At 31.5% G+C, this 17,810-nt stretch overlaps 1 protein-coding gene across 11 annotated transcripts; it reads left to right on the top strand.

Annotated features, from left to right (window-relative positions):
- The first annotated feature begins 1,110 nt into the window (after window positions 1-1,110).
- Window positions 1,111-7,538, top strand: LOC107434407 (uncharacterized). Of its 11 annotated transcripts, none has more exons than XM_048465397.2 (15): window positions 1,111-1,274; window positions 1,908-1,977; window positions 2,219-2,320; window positions 2,434-2,500; window positions 2,659-2,904; window positions 3,071-3,330; window positions 3,756-3,909; window positions 4,148-4,293; window positions 4,380-4,467; window positions 4,651-4,980; window positions 5,062-5,136; window positions 5,371-5,954; window positions 6,126-6,234; window positions 6,336-6,515; window positions 6,993-7,538. In XM_048465397.2, exons 5-15 carry the CDS (start codon window positions 2,737-2,739, stop codon window positions 7,176-7,178), a joined length of 2,280 nt encoding a protein of 759 aa, XP_048321354.1. In that variant the 5' UTR covers window positions 1,111-1,274; window positions 1,908-1,977; window positions 2,219-2,320; window positions 2,434-2,500; window positions 2,659-2,736; the 3' UTR covers window positions 7,179-7,538. The 11 variants fall into 11 exon arrangements, with proteins under 11 accessions (XP_048321354.1, XP_048321350.1, XP_048321353.1 ...); XM_048465393.2 differs by having other exon boundaries at window positions 2,434-2,546; XM_048465396.2 differs by having other exon boundaries at window positions 2,434-2,569.
- Window positions 7,539-17,810: the final 10,272 nt, after the last annotated feature.

Here is a 17,810-nt window from a genome sequence, read left to right as displayed (position 1 = left end):
ATGTATATTCGTATAAATCAAGGTGCAAAATTCGAAAAATGAAAAAAACGAATGTATCTCTATCAGTCACCTAACTTAGCATTATACATCTTTATCAAAAATCATAAAAAACATGGTATTGATTAGGTGGCAAGCATATTTACACTGGTTTTGGAATTATTTGGTGAACAATTAATTACGAATCTCACTCGGCTATCCTATTTGAGGAAATACCAAATTTACCTTCTTTTTTTTTTTTTTTTTTTTGGAGAAATGAATTTTTTTTCCACCCCTTTATTCCCGTTATTTTATTTTGACTTAATTTTAAAATGTGTTTTAATTTTTGTTAAATAATATATTATATAAATATATTTTTTATTAACTGCCTGGTATATTATTGGGTTGGTTCATAGTCGGTTATTATTTATCAATTTGTTGAGGAACTATAGAGAAATTCAGGAAAGGTTTTATGGAATAAACTAGTGAAAGTATACAGAAATTAAATTTATTTTGTGAAGCTCTCTCTAGCCAGGTAAATGAATTATTGTAAGGTCTCTCATAAGAGTAAACCTTGTACTAAAATTCTTTACTTTGTTATTATTGTTAAAAAAAATTCCTCTGTAAAAATGTTTGGATGAGAAAACTTTGGCCCTATTAACAATTTTCGACTCCACCAAAAATTAAACTGGTTTACAATGAGGAAGATTTAAAACTAGAATGGTAGTCATACTTTATAAGGAATTGAGAGTTTATTGGAATTAGTAGATGATAGAATCAATAATTAAAGACAAAAAGAGTAGAAGATGGCTGGAAAGTGTTGAAGTGATAGTGAGAGCCTGTATTTCTTTACATATTAATTAATAAATAATTAAATATTATGATAAAATCATTATAATGATCTGGAAATTCAAAATTATTTTAAAAAAATAAAAAAAATAAGAATCATGATGTACAGAAACCAATGGTTTAAAAGAGTTCTAAATTGGATCGGGCTTCGTCTTTTGGGCATAGTGAGCTAAACAAGTAGGCCCAGTCCAAGAGAAGCTATGGGTAAAATCAGAGAGAAAAACTCAATGGATTTCCTGGTTTTCTTTATTATTGTTATTATTTTTTTGGTAGAACAGTAACTTTGGTTAATTGCTGGTTGAAACTCGAAACGACTGTTAGGTGGTTCGACCCGCTAAACAAATTTCACTGAGAGAGAGAGAGAGGGTCAGAGATCCTTTCCTTGGCATCGAAAAGATCGAGCTTCACTTTTCACGTACAGCGAAAGCCTCCGATGGTCATTTCAGTTGGTATTTTCTTTCGCTTTCCATCACTTTCTCTACTCGTATTTGCTGAATCTTCCCTGTCTTTCCTGATTTTGTTGATCCCGGTGCATACGAGTAGCAATACAAGTCAAAATATTATGTTTCTTTTGCACTTTGCAGTGGCTTTTGTAGTGAAATTTTAAACATTAGACTAGGCTGTTTGGCAATTCGGAAAATTTATTTGTGAAAGAAGGAAAATAGAAAAGGAATATATCATATCCGCTGGTTTGTAATTAATAAGAGTTTGTTTTATGTTTCTCTTTGAAAGTCTCGACCTCTGCACCTCTTGAAGTTTGCTTCAAAGAGAAAGTTCGGCGTGCTGAATATATGTTGCTTTACTTACGCCAATTCTGATCCAACTGTGCCTTAGACGTGTTCTTCAATCTAGTTCATAGATGGTGCTTATCCACCTAATCAAAGAGTTTCCATATTTCTTTTGAGTCTCCTGTAATATTTGTGTGTTTAAATTCAAATATGATTTTCTCTGAATATAGAAGATTTTGATGCAAGCGTTTCCAATCCTACACTTCAAAATTGCTAGTTGTTCTTATGATTTTCTTTGATATGGCATGTTATTAATAGTTAAAATATAATTTTATTGAAAAAAATCTTTCACAGTATGGTGGACATGAAAGAAAGGAAAACCGCTACCACCCTTAACCGCATTTTGGTTAACTGTGCGGCCCAGGTATACTATCGGCTCCAACTTCTTCATTGAGTTGAAGTAGAATTATTTAGAAAACCTACTTGAATGTTAGTATAAGGTTATGTATCTTCATTTGCAGAAAGAAAGGGTAGAAGATAGAGTATGCCAAATGGAGATGAATAATTGCTGCATTGTCTTTTGATTTCTTTCTGCTTGGTTCATTTGGATGGTATAGGAATATGTATTGTGTTAGTTCAGTGTTAAGTTTTTATAATCCTTGTAGGCAAAAGAATACGGGGGTTGTGTTGCAGCAAAGGTTCCTGAAGTTGAACGTGATATGTGTTTGAAAGAATTTCTTGCACTTAAGAGTTGCATGCAGAATGTGGTACCAATTTTTTCTTTTAATCAATAAGAAACACGTTGCAATGTATGATAGCTTTACATTATTTTTTCTTCTAACTAAAATTTTATTTTTCAAAATTTCCCCCTTTTGAATAGTTGCGAGGAAAGGCTTGAGTGCACTATACTTTCATCACTGTCGAAGCATAGACTAGATAATGCAAGAGTAATTTTCAGTACTTCGTGATAGCAGTTGGAAGCATTCAAAAAAGGTTTTTCATTCATGCATTAAGAGGCATAGTGTGCTATTCTTTTGGTTGGTAATGCTCATTAAGCCCATATTTATATGCTGTTCAACTGATGTGATTTTGCAATTCTTTACAGTGTTTTTTTTCCATGTAAATAAGTAGCGGCTGTTCTATACTCTGTCAAAACTTCTCAAACGTATAAGGAGGCTGAAGGATGTCTGGAAAAGCATCTAGTTCACAATCAAGTGTTGGTTTGAATGGTTCTGGTGCTTTGTCGCATGTTTATATCCCATATCCACCCCTAAGATGCTGTGTTCCTGGGTCAAGGGGTTTATTCTATGATGATGGAAATAAGTTACTAATATCCCCAAAATCCGACCAGGTAAATTGGATAGTTGGAATTGAGAAATCATTTACTTTAAAATCGTCTGTGTGATTAGCTTTTTATTTCCCTGACCATAAGCTAGATGGTTTGGTTATTAAGACTTCTATTTCTGATCAAAACTAATTGTTTTTTCTTGCTTCTGTGTTTTACCAAATAAATTTAGGTCTTTTCCTGGAAGACTGCACCCTTTGCTCCTAGTGTTACTCCTAATTGCGATTCAATAAGTGAAGGGCCAATTCTATCTATCCGATATTCTTTAGATGGAAAGCTGATAGCAATTCAACGATCTACTACTGAGATCCAGTTTTGGCATAGAGAAAGTGGACAACATTTTAGTGAGAAGTGCAGGCCAGAGGCAGAAAGTATATTGGGATTCTTTTGGACAGATTGCCCATTGGGTGATATTGTAATCGTAAAGACCAGGTAAGAGAAATTTCTATCATATTACTTTATATGAATATTAAAGGATCCATATATAAAGAGAAATTTCCATCATGCATTATATGAATATTAAAGGATGAATTATGTTACTTGAAATCCATGTGTAAATGTGTTCAAAATGATTATGATCTTCGATTGAAGATATGTTTGTGTCTTCTTAGGTAAAGAGTGTCTTCTTGTATGTGTAGATGACAATTATACAGACAGAAATATATTTTCCTCATTATTTGAGAAAATATATTTGTTTTTCTACAAGGATAAATATTTTCCACTCCTTTTATTGATACTTTTCCCATTTTATGTTGTTAAAATTATTTCTTCCTTTTTGCATGAGGGATAAATATTTGGTAACGTCTATTTGTGCCAAAGTTTTGATTTCTATTTTGATAAACGGAGTTCAATTGCAGTGGGTGGGACTTGCTTGCTTACAAACCCGAATCAAAATCGCTTCAGTTGATGGAGACAAGGAGACTGAATGTGAGTTGGTATGTTTATACACATGAAAGTCGCTTGCTTCTTCTTGCTTCTGGAATGCAGTGCAAGACCTTCAATGGATTTCAGGTATATGTAAAACTATAATTATTATCTAATCTTATTTGTATGCTTGGAAGCATACCTCAAAGCAACCCCTGTTCCCACACCTCAACCTACCCTTATTTTAAGATATCTAAATTCTTCTATTTGAAGCATCATGTTATTTAATTCGATGCAAGGATCAATTCATGGTCTTGGTAACATAATTATTCCTTCTACTTAAGACCATCTTGCAATGTATTTAGCACCATCTATTATTTTCCAGTTATGGTCTGACAAAGTTGCCAACTCTTGTGCTCAGCTATCATCTGCTGGGATTATTCGCTTACCAAAGTTCGAGATGGCAATGGCTAAATCTGAGGCTAACAATAAACCTGTCCTAGCTGTTGAAGATATATTTATTGTTACTGTGTATGTGTCTGTTTTATAGCATGTTATGCATAATTTTAATTGCTTTCCTAAATCAATGCTTATATATTGTTTTTGCTTGTTTTCAGTTATGGTAGAATATACTGCCTTCAGGTTGATAGGGTTGCAATGCTCCTACACTTGTATAGGTTTTACCGTGATGCTGTTGTACAACAGGTAAGCTTTTGCATATAAATTGTTAAATTTCAAAGTTAATGAACAAAGAAAGTTCCCATATCTCTAAGCTGTAAGAACATCAAAAAGGCTTTATATTCTCTAGACTTGAACTGATCAAGCAATTCAACTACAGTCATAAGCTGGACTTTGCTGTTTTAAAATAAGGTTCATTCGTATTTGCAGGGCTCTTTGCCAATTTATTCTAGCAAGGTTGCTGTCAGTGTGGTTGATAATGTACTGCTTGTTCATCAAGTTGATGCAAAAGTTGTCATACTGTATGACGTATTTGCAGATTCTCGAGCACCCATATCTGCCCCACTTCCTTTGTTGTTGAGAAGTTTCCCCAGGTCCAATTCTTCTGGCTTTCGAGCATATAGGGAAGGTAATGAAAGTTCTGAGTCTCATGTTGTAAATGATCATGAAGTCTATGGAGATAATTGGACTTTTCTTGTTCCTGATCTCATATGTGATGTTGCCAATCAATTTCTGTGGAAGATTCATCTGGACTTGGAGGCAAGTTTTCTTCACTCTTTTTGCATCTCTGTTACATAGAGAATTTTTAAAATAACTAATGCTCCTCTGTTTCTCTTGCAGGCAATTTCTGCCAGCAGCTCAGATGTGCCATCAGTACTAGAATTCTTACAGAGGCGGAAGTTGGATGCCAGTAAAGTAGGTCTTTTTATTTGTTACTTGATTGTCTAAAGTGGTTGTTTTCTCATTAATTAAATGATATGTGTTCTTTCAGAGCATTAGTGACATACTTGTTCATATAACTTTTATCAATTATTAGAAATATCCTATGATTTTAAGTTGTAACTTTTAATGATTGCTTTTATTCCTTGTGTATCCATTGCCTTTCTTCTGTTTAAGCTGGTGGTAATTGTCTTTGAATTCTACTTACAGGCTAAACAATTGTGCTTGTCAATAGTATGCACTGCGATTCTAGAACACAGACCTGTCACTATGGTTTCCAGGGCTATAGATGTTCTAGTGACCTCCTATGCCCACTCAATTAAGACAGGGAACCATCTTAAGGTGATAAAATCCGAGAAGACATCACCTTCAGGTGTGACACATGTTGGAGGCCCTAGATCAAGTGCTGATGTATCTGCGATTAGAGTAGATGCTCTTGGAAAATCCATCAAGCATGAATCATCTGCTGCTGGAGTGGATGGTGGATCACCCAATAAATCTTTAACTTTTTCAAATTCAGACTCTGATGACAGTGCAAGTTCTGGAGACAGAGGAAAGGCAGTTGATGCTGAACCTTCTGGTGGTGAAATGCAGCCATCATCTTTTCAATTTCAGCATCTTGGACTTGGTAACAACCCATTGAATGCAAATGCTTATGAGCAGCAGGAATCTCAACTTACTTCTCCAGCAGTTTCGCCTGATGAGATTTATCGTTTTATTTTTGCTCCTGCTGAAGAAGAGATGGTTGGAGATCCTTCTTACTTGGTTTCAATCATGGTTGAGTTTCTTCGTAGGTATGGTATAGATTATGAACTTCAAAGTGATTTAGGATTTTAAAAGCAGTCATTCTGGTATATATTAGGGGGCACTTTTAGTTCGTATCTCTTATCTTTCTTGTCACAAGCGATATCCCCTTCTTTCTATTGTCCCAAAGATTATATGTTGATTTTTTATTACTTTTACAGTGCCAATTTGGAAAAGGTTAAAGTGCATCCTAATCTGTATGTTTTGACTATACAACTTCTAGCTCGGGGTGAGCGATATGCAGAACTTGGGTTGTTTGTCTTAAACAAGGTATCAGAGTATATGTCTTTCTAATTTAAATTGGATATTAATGAAAGGTTCTCTTCATCTTCTATGTTTGTAAGTTAATAATGAAACCTTTTTCATTGTAGATTCTTGAACCATCTAAAGAAGTTGCAATGCAACTCCTAGAGTCTGGCCGTCAAAATCCCCAAACAAGGAAGTTGGGTCTAGACATGCTAAGGCAGCTCGCCTTACATCATGACTATGTATTATTACTGGTCCAAGATGGATATTATCTGGAAGCTTTACGGTATGCAAGGAAGTACAAGGTAATTCTATGTTCTTCAATACCAGGCAAAACCATTACTGTTTGATATTTTGATTGTCAAGAACGTGTTAACTTCTGAATTAAGCCCTGTACATGTTGAAACTCCAGTAAAGATTACGTTGTGTTTGGCGACATGGGAAAATTTTTGGTAAAAAAACGTCTCCCTTTGAAGCACTAGAAAAACTGATGCTTTGTCTAAAATATCAAATCAGTGAAAATAAATATATTATTACTAAATTTTTCTCTGAATTGTGTGCTTGTTTTTTTCTTTTTTCAAAATTTAATTAATCTCATCTTCCTGTATATTTTTGTGTGTTGGCAAGTTTTATATTAGAGCCCTTTTCCTAACTGTATTCTCTATTGAAAGGCAAGGATTTTCATTAATATTTCATTGGAATGCCAGACAATGTGCTTATGGTTGTTGATTTGGCTTGACAAATAAGTCTTTAACACCTAACAAGATGAGTAAATTGTACAGGTCACTACTGTACGTCCTTCGTTGTTTCTTGAGGCGGCGTTTGCCTCGAATGACTGGCAACATCTAGCTGCAGTTCTGAGATTCTTTTCAGATTTTATTCCCGGCTTCAGAAACACATCGGATCACAGTACCTACTACCGCATTCTCAATGAGATGAACTCATCCATTGCTGCCTCAACTTTCTGATGAAAGAGGGCCTTTAGCCGTGGAATAGCTGGTCATGGCCCATGGGTGTTGAAGCGGCATTATGCTGGTAAAATTTCAAATTAACTCCCGGGCAAATTACAGGTTAGATATCCAAAATTTACGACTGCAAGAGGTGAGAAGAGAATTATACATCTAGCTGACAAGGAAAAAAAAAAAAAAAAAAGCTTTTTCTTTCTTTCTTTATTTATTCCTACTTTGTTTTGTTTATTTGCGTTTGTAATACCTTGTCCTCTGCTAAATAAAATAGCAATTTACATGTCTACTCTGCTTTGTCTGTCCCCTCTAATGAATATTACGTTAACAATATTCCTGGTTAATTAATAATTATTTTATTTATAATTTTGAATGTTATTAATATTATTTTGTGCAATATATGTATTAATATTAAATAAATTCAATTTTAATAAACTTTTTATACTCAGAATCAAAATTTTCACTCCAGTTAGGCTTTGTGTTGGTTGATCGTCTCTTTTAACCCTTAATTTTTCAAGAAAATAATAATTTTTGCCATTAAGACTATCCTGCAAGTATTATTTGCTTAATTTTCCTTGTCTATAGATATGGAGGGATGAATATTAAAAAAAATATTCACTACCAAATTATGAGTTTTTGTATAAAGTTTTTAGTGTGTTTGTAGGCAGGAATACTCCGATCAAGAATAGACTGTTTTTACACAATTCTGCTGGACTTTGATTTTGATTTTTGATTTTGTTTTGTTTTATTTTTACCGCTTTGCTTCTGCATGAGATGGGTTACGCAGAGTCCACATACCCTCAAATGGGCTTAAAAACTGGGCCGACTCGAATCAATTTCTTATTTATTTTTACTTTTTTTTTTTTTTTTACATGAAACCCCTATTTTTTAACAACGATTTAAGTCTTTACTGTCGAAAATCGAAGAGAGTAAAATTCTTGTCCAAATCATCATAATTGACCCTATCTCTGTCTCTTCCTTGCATGCTTAGCTGTAAATTTTGCAATGTTTTGTCTCTTGAATTATTTTGGGTAAAATGAATTGGCTGCCTAACAGAATACATCATACGGACATACTTTTTTTTTGTAAAACTTTTTTCCTATTTCTTCTATTTATAAGAAAAATTTGTTAAAATACAAGATCAATCATACATTTAATAATGTCATCGTTATCACAATTGTATCAAAGTGGTAAAAATTCAAACCTTATCTAATAATAAATTTGTTCACTCTTTTCTGTTAAAACATCCAAAGCATTGCTTAATTAGTCAGCCAATAATTGTTGTGCTGGCCCTTGCTGTTGCACCGCTTTGCTCTTTTAATTCCTTATGTTCAAAACCAATATTCCAGCTGTGAATATAGAGGACAATTGTTCACCAGTTATGATATATGTCTCAAAAAGGAAATCATTTCCCAACTAAAAAAGCCTCACGTTCTAGTCATTTTGTTGGACCCCAAATGAATATTTGAATGTGGGCATTGAACAAACAATGGAACCTTGGTTCAAAGTATTAGTTAAAACTTTCAATCAAATTGGTTATCAAAAAAATGCTCTTAGAATAATTTAGAAAGATAATAATAATTGATAGAAAATTGGTCACCCAAATACATCATTATTAAGGGCCCCATTGGCCTCCCCTTGACTTGTGATTGTAGTAGCTTTTAGGTAGACAAAGAAACTGATGCTAAGAATTTTTCTTTTAATATATATATATATATATATATACATATATATAGCCTCCTTTTTGAAGTAAATAGGGATATGATCCAAGAAAATGCACTCAAACATAGAAGTGCTAAAACAAGGAACAAAATTATGTATTTACGTTTCTATAACTAGTTAAGTTTGATATTGTACTTGATTAGATTGAAAACTTTGGTTTTTATGTACTGGGGAAGCAAAGCTTTTTTTATCATCACAAAGTGGCTATCAGTGGGCCTACACTTGTTAAACATTGGAAGGAAAAGTCAAATAAGTTTATGTGTGGAGGAAGTGGCGCAAAAGAAGATAAAAACACAAGACATTGTAGTACTTGTTCTAGGACCACCTTTGAGGGTGCGCCAGAGAGCATTGGTTATATCTATCAAAACCCACCCCCCCCCAAAAGTACCATACCCTACCAATTGCATGGACTTTATAATCCTCTCTTTCTCTCCCTCCCTCTCTCCCTCTCTCTCTTTCTCTCACTCATTCATCTTCAAAGTACCGTAGAACAACAACTGCAAACATTCTAGAAAAGGTCAAGTTGCCCATGTTACACTGCCAAGGAAAGTAGAAAGTAAATACGAAACTTGAAGAAAAAGAGGAGGGGGGGGGGGGGGGGGGGGAGGAGAGAGGGGGGTGTGGGTGTGTGGCTTATTCTCAGAGGGTTAAATGACCTAGAAAACTTTGTTTTTCTTTTTACGTGGATTTTTAAAACAATTTTGATCATTGTACTTTGGGTGATCTTTAGTCATTCAAGAAAAGATTCTCTTGTCGATGGGTACTCTTCTGTTCTCTATATGAAATAAATCTTCAACATGTCCAAATCTTCAACAAGGACATGTTGTTAAGGCTTAAATATATTTAGGTCTTTTGAACCATTACAAATGTTGTACTTTATATTTTGAATTATAGAATATCTCAAATTGTTTCTTGAATTATTGATTTTATATATGTATATATATATATACATATACATACATATATATTAATCACTAATTAGTGTAATTATTTATTTTTAATAGATGAATTAGATGAAAATTACCATCTACAACTCATATAATTTGAAAGTTATTTTGTTTTACTTTATTTTATTTATTTTTAACCGATGTATATGGATAATTCAGCCAAATTCGTAGTAAAAATCTCATGATTTGACTAATGTTACAAGTGAAGGATAGTTAAGGGAGCAATCTAATATTGTTTTAATTTGGGGGCAAATTTGCAAAAGATATAATATTTCAAGATAATAAAGTGTAATTAACCCTTTTCCTTATGTAATTTGTTACAATAACACACACACACATATATATATATATATGCATGGTTGTTTCTCCAAAAAGGATATATATTTTTTTTAATCTTCTGTAGTTGGAGTTTTAACAAGAATTTAAGGGGAGATGCTTATATTTAATTAAAACGCTTACCCTGAACTATTTCAACTATATTGATTATTATATCTTATCAAATTCACAACCAAAAAAAAAAAAAAAAAAAAAAAGGAAAGAAAAAAAAAGAAGGAAGAAGAAGAAGGAAAAAGGTAAATAAGGAAGTATGATTCAAAATGTTTCTCTTACGTCAACATCATAATTTAAAGATGTGGACCAAATTTCCAGTGATTGAAGTAAATATGGGGAACATTATTCATGTGAACGTCGTTAACTTACAACTACCAAATTCAGATACTATGGCTATGCAACTTTAATGTCAAACTCAAATAACACAAAAATATGGATGGCATCTCTCTCTCTCTCTCTCTCTCGCTCTATAGATCTCTCTCCCTCTCATTATTGTGAGTCATGAACACAACCAAGCCCACAGGTAAATATAAATTCCATAATTTATTAACTCTAAAATTTTTTCGAAGAAATTAAAGTGACCAAACTTTCAACTGACCTTGTCTCCCCACAACTTGGTAAGTTTAGCATTGGCTGGATCTTCATCACTCTTTTCTTATAGCTCTCAGTCACTTCTTCCGTTTAGTCTTCTCTTCAATTCCCAACCTTTTCAATTTTATATATTTGTTTTTAATTTGTTACCAATTTTTTTCTATTTCTAAAAAGATTTTTTTTATAAAAATTTTATATTTCCAAATAGAATAAATTATATATGAGCTTCTTCACCACCTTAGATGATAGATGTTCAGTGGTGGGTACGGGAACGACCTTCTTTATATAGTAAAAGTCATAGACTTTGCTTTATTTTATATATAATTTGGACCTTCAGGAAATGAAAGTTTTTAAATGAGCAAAATGTTTATATCAAATTGGAGAAGCTTCTTTGTCAATCAAAAAATCAAATCTAATTAGTATAATTGAGCTGGAAACTTAGATTTGTTAGATTTAGTTGGCACACAAAACCAGCAAGTATATTCAGAAGAGAATGACCATAATTATTGATGAAAGTGACTATAATTGTGATGCAAACGTGATACAAGCTTTTCACAACGTTGTCTTCTTCTTCGCATTTTAATCAATTCCAAAATTATATGCGTGGCGGGTCTCTTGTATATCCATCCATTTGTCCAAAACGACAGGAAAATAAATAAAACCATTTATTGAAAGAAATTTATTTCAAATTCAAGGAAAGTGATTAGATTAGACGACTGCAAGGAATTTTCTCTGTTTTTTCTTATGAAACATGAATTTTGATTTTATTATTATCTTTTTTACAATTTGTACATGTTTCTTTATCATTTGACACAAAATCTCGCTATAACCTTTCCTTATACATTCAATATTGGGAGCTTGGTTCACAAATCAATTTATTGTTATATACACAGCAATTGATAGCTAATTATTATTATTACTAAGTTATTGGAGGTGTGGGATTTAAAATTCAATGGACTGTGTTATTGAATTGTCTCCGAAAGAACAATTACTAATTTTTAGACTCTAATTATTCATTATAACTATATTTCTCCTGGTATAAAATGAATCAATTATTAATTGAAAGGGTGGTCAATTAATTAATTAACAGTGAATTGATGAAACTCTATTATCATATAGCAAAACATACTGATAGGTAAGTGAATTAATTAAATAGAAAAGGAAAGGCAAAGGGACCAAAAGATATGACACACATAATTACATGCATAAAAAAAAAGTTGCCCCCACAGAGAATTAATGCAACATCTGAAAAGATGCCCCAATGTGGTCCAAAAAAAACCTTCAGTTTCAGACAACAATGATATCATACCCATCAAGCTTTAAATTTAAGGAGTTCAAAGAGCTATCCTTATAATGACAGTTAAGGGTCTTGCAAGTAGAAAAAGCCCACCATCCATCATCCTCATAGACTTAGCCCCTTTGCATGTTGTCTATGTTTATATGTGTGCCTCTGATGGTGCTAGCTAAGCTGCTTTAATTTTATCCTTTACTAAGTGAGAGAGAGAGTGAAAGAGTTGTATATATATATATATATATATGGTGGGGTCTGATGTTTTGATTACCACTTGCACATATTGCTTTGGTTTCTTTGCATCCACATTCCTGCCTTGTGTTTGTTTCTGCAGAAAATATCTCTTCCAAACATTAAATTTTTGGCTTTGCATATCTTAGAATATATGTGAAGTCACATGTGGTGAAAGGGCAAACAGGAATGTCTGGATCATACCTCTTTTTTATTTATTTATTTGTTTTTTTATTTTCTCTTGATCTTCAAATCTTCTGGAGTCAACTTGAGGGGTTCTGATTTTATCAACTAATGAACAGGGGACACGTGTATTTTTTCCTCCTCTGTGGAAGGTCTTGCATTCAAACACATGTGATACGTCTTTAATATGATTGGTGTTGGTTCTTTTGCAGAAATGTCCCTCAACTTTTTCTCTTTGTGCACTTTAATCTCAATTATTTCTTCTGACACGGTACTTTTTGAACTTCTTTCATAAACAGTACCATTAGTCTATACATCATCATTCTTGTATCATATCAGAATTGATAATAATTACCACAAAAAAAAAAAAAAAATAGACGTGATAATATTAAATTAAAAACTAATTTTTAGTCTAATATATGTTAAATTGACTAATAATAGACTGGTTGATAGTCAATAACCCTTTTAATTTATGTATAACAAAGGGAGAATACATTTTCAAACAGCTAAAAATAAAGGCTAGAGACTGTAGCTGCATTTTTATAAAGCTTTTGGGTTGTGATAAGCAAAAAAAAAGTTGAGAAATTAAAGTGCAAAGAAGGGAGAAAATTTCAGAGGGTCATAGTGTAGAATACCCAATTATTTTTCATTAATTGATTTTCCATACAACGTTCAGTAAGTACAGGTGAATTTATTTATTTTACCAAATTGAGTTAATTACATCTATATCTTTTCATACATAATACTCAAGTACATTTGCGGAAGTAGCACTCCTATCTCTTTTATTTTATTTTTTGTAGAAGCTAGACCTCTTATTTATGAATCTAATATTACATGGAAAATAGTTAGAACTCCGTTTTCTTGAACCAAATTATTACCGTATTGTTGAATGTACGCATAATATATTTTCTATGGAACATAAAACCTATATATATACATACAAAACTGTTACCATGGACGATATCCACAGGTGAGTGACAAATATTTATCATCACCAATTTATACAATTACATGTATTCAGAACGTGATTGGATATAATATAATGTAATTACGATTATATTAGTAGATGGAGTCGCAATGCGATTGGATATACATCTTCATTTAAGGGCAAGCTATGTCCATTAAGGGGTTAGTGATGTTGCCCAAATTAACAAAATCTTCAATATGATATCAAGTTGTAATAAAGTGCATTTGTAATGTGATTTCGATTTGAGTACATATAATCGTATACGATTGAATAATTGTCTCCCATCTAAACATAAGCTATGTTGCCTAAATTAACAAAATAATATATATATATATATATATATATATATATCAGGCTCTAATTATAAGGTGCATTTTATTTTTTAAAATAAAACCCCTCTATTATGGCTGTTAGATTCTATGTAAATGGATCAAAGTTTATAATTTCATCTAATAACTATTAAAAAAAGGAACTAATAAGTACAACTTATTTAAATCTAATTATATATATATATATATATATATAAATTGGCCAGTGGTTTTTCACAATGTATATGTAAGTTCTAATAAGTTTGTACCTTCCTATATGGTTATTAGATTACGTGCCCGTTTAATTGACATTTTATTTTATTTATTTATTTTTTCAAAAAAGCTCTATTCAAATAATAAATGTTAACAGAAGCATAAGTACCAATCCATAATAAATTAAAAAGTTACGTCGGTGGCAAATTAATAATTAGTTTTTCTAAAGTAACATGCCCATCTGAAAAGGTAAATTAGTTTTATTTATATGTATAATTTGATTGAAAAATATGGGCTTACCTTAGCTACACCTGATCTTAATTTGAATTGACTGAACTGACAGGATCTTCAATACTGAAACTAAAAACCTTGAAATTCACATGACGGAGAAAATAATAAAAGAATAAAGAAAACTTGCACTAATTAATCAAATATATAATAGTGACAAAAAATAAATAAAAAGTCGCGTCCAAACAAGGGTTTGGTTAAAAGAACATGACCACTAGTGTCGTGCATAGCTATCGATTTGGTCCATAGAAATTGGTAACAAAATGTTGCAGGGAAAAGAAGAGAGAGATGGGCTATATATATAAAGGAAAGAGAGGACCAAAACAGGAGTTTGTGAGAGGTAAAGTCACATTGAGGCCACCTAATGGGAAAGAGAGATGAGGAACAAGAAGATAAGGACCTCTCCCTTTGTAAGAGCCATAAACAGACAATAAAACACCGCGGCTGCTAGAAAAGGATAGTACTAACGAGACACCGTTGCTTAACCAATATACTCTCCAAACTCTTTATTGTATTATAATTTTAGGCTGTTTAAAAAAGAGAATTTAGGTTTTTTTTTTTTTTCCCCTTTCTTTTTGGATGGTGACCCTTTTGTTGTTTGCATGCAATTACACTATATATTGGACTCTCTTGTGCCATCTTCACATGTTTTTTGGATTTCCCAAAAGTAAAATCACCTTCCTTTAATGATAAGAAATGGATAACAAAAATCGCATCCTATCATTTTTTTTTTAGTTGTGAATTTTACATTTTGTGTTACATATATGAAAGATGACTGATTTTGCTATCACTTTTAATATATATAAATATATATATATATATATATATGTAATCCTTCACACATTCCGTTAGTTTAATCTTTTAAAAAATTTGATAATTAATTCAATTTCATGCATTATTCTAAGAAATTTTAAATTCAAAACTTGATAGATCTCAAAAAAAAAAAAAAAAAAAATTAAAAAAAAAAAGTAAAACCCCAAAATGATAGTCAAGCTATAGAATTGATGAACATTTGCTGTCATTTGACATTGATTTTTTTTCTTCTTCTTTTTTATCATCTATAATAATTTTTCCTCTTTCTTAATTTTTTAATAAAAGAAAAAGTCCATGTTTTTTAAGTCCTCAAATTTAGACGGAATGCATCTATTAGAAAGATACTAATAATTGAAATCAAGTGTTGATCAAGATTTTGAAACTTCCCTTATAATCCTCGATGGTTGCATATGAGGTTAGCCATCACAATATTACGGGCCAATTTGAGTAAAAAGGAAATAGAAAGAAAAGTAATTAAAAAAAAAAAAAACTTTTATGAAATAGAATGTGAAAGCCAAGGCTTTTGGGGTCATTTAAGTGGCGGTACAAAGAGGCTGAAGATGATCTTTTCTTATCAAAGTATGGCCTACGTGACATTAATAAAAAGACGTATCAAGTCGGTAACGCTAAGTTATTGGAAACACATCTCAAACACAAGCTCTGAGCCTTCTCTGTTTATGACCCCCTACTATATACTCTTCAATGTTTAGTCTATTCTATCCAAGACTTCCACCATAAGTTCTCCACATTTCAATTTTTTTTTTAAATTTATTTATTCTTGATTTCTATCTCCGTTGAATTAACCCACAATATATATTTTTTCTCAATTCTTGAATATTAAACCAAACACCTAACTCACACATGTTGTACAAAACACCAACTCACCATACATGCTATAACAATAGATATGTACGAAGGTATGTACATATATATATATATATATATATATGGAGATGACATATCATTAATTAATTCTTGAAAAAGCCCATATATATATATATATAGAAATCTACAATTAAATTAAGCTGGATATATATTACATTGCTTGAGTATGTTAATAATTAGCGTGTCAATTAATTAATGACAATTATATTTGAAGATAGAGAATTTACGTGTATCAATTGATTGTGGGGAAAAAATAAAAAATTTGGGGCTTAAATGGGATTTTGAGTTTTTTCCTTTTCTTTTCTTTTCATTTTTTTTTCAATCATTACAATTCCTAATACAAAGGGAGGGGATGTGTTTTTAAATTCAAGATCTCATGGGTGTGAATATGAGAGGCAATACCAACTGAACTAATGTGTAACAATCACTTTGATTTATTTTAAGGTCAGGATTTTTATCCCAAATAAAACAATATATTATCTTTGTATTTTGTTTTGAATGCAGAAGAGTTCAAGTTCAATGGGATTATTTAGCTTGATAAAATAGTACCTTTACTACTTAGACTATCGGATTATGTTTGTATTTAAAAGCTAATATATTATAGTATAATTATGTAGAAAAGGGAATTAAAAGGGTGAATGAATTAGGAAATGCAAATGCAAACTGGGGGGTTATCAAAGAAACGTGTACCCTTTTAATTTAGGAAACGTCGCATACGATGTAGCCACATCACGAGGCAAAGGAAAGAGCGAATGAGGTGGGTTCACATCATATTGTAATCTACTTTTTCAAGTGGTGCAGTTGCATTTAACCATGTCCATATATATGGTCCCCCTCCTCTCAAAGTCCTGTACGACTAAGACTTTAATGGCAAAGAAGCTTGTTGTGTGAATGAACGGTTGTTTTTTTTTGAAACCAATGAAACGTTGTTGTTAGGTTTGGAAGATATATATGCGGGTTTTTATTTTAACACAATGCTTTAGGGTTGCAAATATATGTGGGTTTTTATTTTAACACAATGCTTTAGGGTTGCAACAAGAGAGTTAGAGGGGGTCCACTTTGAGATGGGTGCAAAGCGATATCGATGATCGTCATGGAATTAGTTATATGCTTCCATAAAAACCACCAAGTTTTTTTTTTAAATAAAAAAAAACATAACTTGAAAATTTCCAAATAGGGTCATTGAAAAACATTTTTAGAATCAATTGTACTTGGTACCCTCTCAACTTTAAGAATTTTACAATTTAAGTGCTCAACTTTTTAATTTAGCAATTTAGATCTTCATTTTTTTAATTTGTTGTAAATTTTGCATTTTATTTGATTTTTAATTGCTGTCTTATCTGAATCATATTAAAATGTACCAATTTTTAAATTATAAGATACTAAAATATAAAATGTTAAAACTACTTTTAAATTTTTTGCATTTTGGTTCCCTTTATTTTTAAAAAAAAGTTGTATAGATTACTTGACTAGTATTAAACTATATTAAATTTTAAATTTAAAGCTCTAAAAAATGCAAATTTTTTGGAATTAGTTTTTAAATTTTGTATTTTAATACTTTGTGGTTTGAAATTTGATATAGTTTAAAATTACTAATCATACATTAAAAGTAAAAAAGATTCAAATTATAACAAATTGAAAAATCAAAAATTTAAATTACTAAATTAAAAAGTTAAGGGTTAACTAACATTTTTACGGTGTATAGGCCATTTAGAGTACTCAACAATTATTTCATAAAACTGTCAAACTTGATGACTTAATTTTTCAATTTACAGTTACACATTATAATTAAAAATGATATATAATGACATAATGTACTCATTACGTATAATACCTTCTTAGAGTTTATGAGCTAGCTAGCCAGTGGTG

The sequence above is a fragment of the Ziziphus jujuba genome, chromosome 11 (assembly GCF_031755915.1).
Source record: "Ziziphus jujuba cultivar Dongzao chromosome 11, ASM3175591v1".
NCBI lineage: Eukaryota > Viridiplantae > Streptophyta > Magnoliopsida > Rosales > Rhamnaceae > Ziziphus > Ziziphus jujuba.
Note: the sequence above shows the minus strand (reverse complement) of the source record. Positions and strands in the feature narration are given on the sequence as shown.